The sequence below is a fragment of the Gopherus flavomarginatus genome, chromosome 13 (genome assembly GCF_025201925.1).
Source record: "Gopherus flavomarginatus isolate rGopFla2 chromosome 13, rGopFla2.mat.asm, whole genome shotgun sequence".
In the NCBI taxonomy this organism is placed as follows: domain Eukaryota; kingdom Metazoa; phylum Chordata; order Testudines; family Testudinidae; genus Gopherus; species Gopherus flavomarginatus.
Window position 1 is genome coordinate 22,019,182 of NC_066629.1, and position 6,508 is coordinate 22,025,689.

Consider the following 6,508-nt stretch of genomic DNA (forward strand, 5'->3'; position numbering starts at 1 on the left):
TCGGGCAAGCCTATGCTACAAAATTAAGTCAACCTAAATTAGGTCAATATACAGCCACTGCCATCATTGAATTGGTTTCACATGTCCACACTATGCTCCTTGTGTCGGCAGTGTGTCCTCTCATCAGGAGCGCTCCACAGATTTAACTGCCAGTGCAGGGCATTGTGGGATGGTTTCTAAAAGGCAGCAACAGTTGATGTAAGCAACATAGTGTCTACACGGACACTGCATTGACCTCACCACATTAACCTAAGTACCCTGCCTCTCGCAGAGATGGAGTTATTAAGTCGGTGTAGTGGGCGCGTGACATCGGCGGGAGCGACATTTTAGAGTAGACCCTTACTGAGTTAGGCTGACGTAAAGTGCCGGATGGCGATCTCACTCGGGACTGTAGAGAGCCCTCAGAGCGTATATTTGCTCCCAGAATTGTCTGTGGTCTCCTTTCCTCTCCAGCCCCGTCCGCACCACTCCCTAACCCAGGTCTTCTGATCTAAGTGCTCTCACTCTTTGTAGGTGAATGTCTGAGCTCAGATCTGCCCAGGCCTCTCTGCCGGGAATCCATCCTGAAAAGTGTTTACAAGCTCTCAGGAGCTGCCAGGTGCAAGCTATCACACATCCATTTCTCTCTCCCTAGCCCACATTCTGAGGCACTCAGCTTTCCCACATGCCGCACTTCCTGCTCCCTGGAAATACAGGTTTCTTCTGGGGATAGGCAGGATTGTTTTGCCTAACAGCCAAACCCCCTGGGTTTGAGAGCCTGAGTCAGATTCTGCAGCCAGGAGAGACCAGGGAAAAGATGGGATGGTGCAGGAATCCCCAGCATGGAGGAAACAGCCAAGTGTGTGAACGAACAAAGAGAAAAACGGGGCAGAGAGATGGCAGGTGAAAAGCAGAGGGGATATTGGGGTCGGGGAGGATGGAACAATTCTGAGGAAAGTCTATGAACATTTTTCAAAGCTGGGGGGGCTGAAGGGAGGCTCAGATCCATATTTAGGTACTCATGGGCTGATTTAAAAGGAGGGGAACCCTTCTTGCTCCCATTAGCCCACATCAGAGAGGGCAAGATAGGGCTGCCCAATTGATATCTGTGATGCCAATACAACGTGTGTGACTCACCCCCATATCTCGGCCGACACCAGGGACTTCAGGAACTAAAAGCATCAGTTTCTGCTGCTGGGAGCTGCTCCCAACTTGTATCCTGTGTGGATTGGGCACAGAGGGGGACACTGCACATGCTGACCAACGGAATACACATGCAGCCTTCCCCTGCTAGATACCAAGAGTTTTTGTCAGGAGCTCCCGGCTACTGGACACCCAGCCATCAGCTCCTAGGGGGTGGCCTCAGTTCTGATGCTCTCTTCCTTGATCCTTTGCTCCATAAGCATGCAGCCACCTCTGGGGCTGAACGCAGCACCAGAACACAGTCTAACTCGAGTGTTAACACCACGTGCTTCTAGCTGGACAGAGGGCCTGGCCTGGGTGACAAATCTACTTCTGTGACCCTAGTCTGTATCTCAGGTGCATCTGACTAGCTAGCTCCCTCCTCTCCACCTTTCTGAGCTGCGGCATAGATGCACAGCACTTCCTTATGGTCCATTAGGAGACATTTGATCCTTATTCTGCAAGGGATGAAATAAACGTATTTGAAAGGGATTGGAAATTCCACAATCTGCAAGCTCAATCTTGGAGTTTGTATGCAGCTTTGGAGGTCAGAAAAGACAGGCACTCCTGGCCTTTGGTAGGAGACACCCCACTGGCTCCTCTGATCCACTTGGGAGACATTTTTGGTCAACTGAATTACAGTGAATTGCTCTGACTGGAATACAGGAGGAGGTAACCAGCTTCAACTACTATTCTCACTGACTGAAGAAAAATCCAGTGTTCCTACACTGGCTCAGTATTTAGCTAGATCCAGTCATGGAAATAAATGACTTGCTCAATATGAGACACGTTACAAATCCTCAGATACTGGGACATCCTGCTATTTAGACTGAAGGGAAAAAGCCCTTTTCTACTGAAATTTTTTCCTTACTCCACTTTCATTGTTCATCATTGTCTTGCTTCCATTCCTTCATCTTATCCCTTATGGAAAAACTCCATTTTCTACCAGCAAATGATAACTTTTCTATAGTGTTTCATAGCTATTCTATACCATTAAATGAAGAATTATATCCCTGCTATAGAATTCTACGGGATAATTACAAAAATACTCAGACTAGATGGTCATAATTGTTCCCTCTGACTTTAAAAACATATGATTCTATGAAGAAGAGCATGGATATAATTCTTTTTCCTTATTCAGGCAGTTAGAATGATTTCTAGTTGGTTTCACCCTTAGTGAAGTCCATGGCCAACATTGTCACAAGTAGCCACTGATATTTGGTGCCTCAGTTTCCCAGAGCCCAAACTTGAGGTGCTGGTCTTAAGAGATGCTGAGCACCAGCATTTCTTATTGATTTCTATTGGAGTTGTGATGCGTAGCACTGCTGAAAGTCAAGATGCAAGCTAGGCCCTCAACTCTCTACGCCAGGGACAGCATGTGAGGGCAATAGCCACTTTGGAAAGTCTGGCTGCATAAGTCATTTAAGAACATTCTTGAACTTGTCTGCATGAACATTTAGTTTGTGGTAAGCTAAGTGTAAACCTAACCCACCCTGTGTGGACCCTGCTTTAACCTACTCCTATTTCAATGTGGGATGGGATTAGTTTAACCCATTGCAATCTAACCTTTGCTATGTAATGTGCTTAATAGTTTATAGGATCCGCTCATGACCCTAATAAAAAGCATTCTTTAAAAGAACATGATTGTTGATTTGGGGTAAAACAGGGCAGGGGAAAGCACTGGGTGAATTACATTTGCATTAGATTAAGATCATCTTTCCAGGGTAAGAGGATTTGCTTTCACACTGTCCATTCTGAATTCTAGTGCTGATACTGTTGCCAGAAATCAGTAGCCCTTCTGTGGCCTCTGTGAATGACCTATCCACACTCATCATTGCTTGTGCTTCTTTCTCTTCACCCACCAACATCTATTCCTCCTTTGGATAAACCTCCTGGGATGATGCTTGGTTTACAGAGCATGGCCTTTCACACAGGACCTTAAACCCAAGCCCCAGGTCAGATTTGCATGAGCGTTAAAGATATCCTGATGCTTTTCCAGAGATCATGGATTTATCCTATTATTCTGAGCCATAATGTCCTTCCACAGCTTGCGATGTGACAGTTTGCTCTTGCCAACAGCTGCCTTTCAGTAATGTTGACTGTACAGGTGGATTGTGCAGTACTTTGGAAAGAAAATATTTGTGCCAAATGACATTTATTTCTCTACTGGATGCATTATTCCCATTCTTATGGGGACTGGGAAGTAGCAAGAGATCTTGCAAAGACTGGTGAGTGTCTTTTTAATTTGGAAAGTGAAGGGGGAAAAAGGTCTTTAGTGCATGGGGTTTAGCTTCAGGTTGCACTGATTAAATTCTCTTAACTGGGAAATGTATTGCCACAAACATCCTCCCCAGCTGAAAAAGATTCTTCCTGCACAGATGTTTTCCTAATTCTCAATGCACAAAGCAATTGAAGTGCTGGGGAAATTCAGGCCAGCAGCACACTCTTGTGGAGACTTCCAAAACCACAGTGCAAGCCCCTTGCTCCACTTGTCTAACTAAGGGAGACAGCAAAAACCTTTAGGTAAACCATGGGAGTCAGCTTTCCCAGCTCTGAGGCTAACAGATTTCAGCGGAGCTACGCTAATTTACCAGAGCTGAGGATCTGGCCCCTGCTAGTCTCCGCCCCTGGGAGCATAACAGTGCAGGACCACTTCCAAGCAGCTCTTTTGGAAGATCTAATGATCTCTGGGTACATAGCCCCACCCCAGGGGACAGCCCAAACTTCTGTTAACAGAGGAGATAGCATAGATTCCTGAAACCCCATCGATTCCAGATCAGAACACACTGCAAACAAATATATTGTAGAAACCAAAGTGGTTTAAAGTCAGTTTCCTTCTTCACTTACCTACCAAGCCCCAGCACTGGGTTTCCTCTGCTGCAGGTAATGGAATCTCGAAAGCCCACCACAAGGTGGTGAAAGCAGCTGTCTCCCTTGCTGCAGGAATTGAGAATGTCATTAACTGTTGCACTGCAGCCGGAGGGTCTGAACCCCAGCCTCAGGCCGCTACAGGCTTTCAGAAGGCAGAGTGGATGAGGTGTCCCTGTTTTTGGTCAGGGAGCTGTGATCTCACACAGTTATAGGGGAAGAGCTCACCTGCAAGTGTAGCCCACTGATCTCTCACATTCAATCAGTAGCACAGCTTGGCGCTTTGCAGCTCTGGATCATCAGTCTAAACCTGGGCCACTGGTCTGGAGAGGGAAAGACTGAGCAGCACAGGGGTCTCCAACAGGTTGGAGAATTTCCTTTCAGCAAGATCAGAGAGTGAGCCCATTAGCCAATGACAGCCAGGCAGCACCTCCCTCCCCCCGCCCCCGATGGGCATTACCCTCCAGGGCAATGAGGGGCAAGATGGTGGGAGAGATTGCAGCAGAGGGGCCACAATGCCCCCATGAGGAAATGTTTGCTTAGATACCTCTGGTGATAGGTCTTCTAGGGACACCTGAGAGAAACAACCTCAGTGCTGCAGAGCGGTATGGTGCCCACTGATGGGAAGGTAGTGCCCAGGAGGGGCATAACTGCAGAGACTGTGCCAGTGCCCCTGTGCAGCATGGCTCTATAGAAGCATGGCTGAAAATCCACCGGTGTCCCCGTGGGATGGAACAGCAGAGCCATGTAGGTTTCCTGGCCCAATCATGGTAGGTGAGGAACTGGCAGCCCCAGCCAAGGGCATGGTTTAAACTCCCTTCAGAATGGAGGGAGGCAATCCTTGGATGACCCCTTAGAACAAAGGGCAGGAGTCAGGAAGCAGAGAATGGAAGCCCAAAGGTGGAAGAGGGACAGGGCCATTCAGATGGTCTGTGGCAGAAGACAAGGGACAGGGGCAGACACACCGAGTGATTTGCCCTGAGGCCTCAGATGCCAGGCAGCTGAGCTATCGTGCAGCCTCTCTGAGAAGATAAAGGATTGTTCTTAGCCTGCCTTCCTCCAGAGGGAAGCAGCAGCCCAAACTTCTCCCTGCACCAGTCTTGGGATAGTGGTGCTTTGAGATGGGAAAAGCCTATTAAGCCAGAACTTTCACCCCACACTGGGCACATCAACAATAGACAGGACTCAGCTGTAATGAATATAAAGGATTCTTTATTGAGGCTGCTGGACCCAGGCAGACCCTGGGGTTCCTCTCTAGCACCCAGACAGCTGCCTAGCGTCATCACAGCAGGTCTCCCTGAATCCTGGCCTGGATTTAGCAATCATGGAAGGGACTGCTGACTGCACTGATGGAAAGAGGCTCTAATTCCACCTCTGATACCACTGGAGTTTCACCATAAGGAAGCAGCCCTAAATCCAATGGAACCAGACAACAGAAAGAGGCTGAGAGTAAGTTGTGGAGATGGTTGATGCTACACTTACATCTAAAAATCCATTTCTCTATCTTACAAACGATAAATAATTTGCTTTAAGAATCTTTTCAAGTTTTCTCTTTTGTCTTTTTTTTTGGTTTTAATTCATGTGGCAATATTTTTTTTTAAAAAAACCTTTCCCATTAAGAGATTGATACAAAAATAGTTCTATGAGCAAATTAAAAAGAAAAAAAAATCTCAAAATAGCTTTTTTTTTTTTGGTCTGAAATGCCTGGATTATAGGCAAAAAGGCACATGGTGGAGGGTGCAGAGCAGGAGGGGTTAGGGTTAAAAACTGCAGCTGCTCTAAAGTACGTGCAAACCCTATGACTATTTCCCCCTCATGCTCCAGCCCTAGGGAAGGCAGAATACAGTACAAATACTTAGCGAGCAGGGAGTGCCTTTCACCTGAAGATCTCCAAGCACATTACATAGGAGCCAGTCTCATCATCCTCCCCACTCTTACAGCGAGGGGAACAAAGGCAGTGCTGTGGCGTGACTCACCCCAAGCTCACACAGTGGTTGCGCAGCAGAGGTGGGAACAGAATCCAAGAGTCTCTCCATCCCCAGAGATAAACGCCTCCCGCAAAGTGAGGGAGCAAACCCAGCCAGGGATCTTCTCTCCCCGTCACAATCCCAGTCTTGCAGGGGTGGGTAGAAATGTGTGGATGGGTCTCTCTTAATAGGAAGCAAGTGGGACTCAGGAACCTAATCCCCAGCAGGGATGGGTCATGAAAACAAGCCAAACCAGAGACCACTAAGAACCCTTCTATTTTTAGGGGCTGAGGTGGGATTTACAGCAACTCCTGCTCCATACGATTCCCTCCTCCATCCAGGGGGTGGAGGAAACATCCAATGTGACACTAGGACTAACCACAGCAGGGCTCCTGATTTGTGGGCCTCGGACCGTCCCTTGCTTGGGAAAGCAGCAAAGAATCCTGTGGCACCTTATAGACTAACAGACGTCTGTTAGTCTATAAGGTGCCACAGGATTCTTTGCTGCTTTT

The 6,508-nt window shown here is 47.6% G+C and overlaps 1 protein-coding gene across 1 annotated transcript in view; it reads right to left on the minus strand.

Annotated features, from left to right (window-relative positions):
- Positions 1-4,120, minus strand: part of POU2F3 (POU class 2 homeobox 3) — a 62,691-nt gene extending 58,571 nt beyond the window's left edge. The window contains exon 1 of the mRNA XM_050921959.1: positions 4,009-4,120. Within this exon, the coding sequence (XP_050777916.1) occupies positions 4,009-4,120 (112 nt within the window). The remainder of the gene's footprint in view (positions 1-4,008) is intronic.
- Between the last annotated feature and the right edge of the window lie 2,388 nt (positions 4,121-6,508).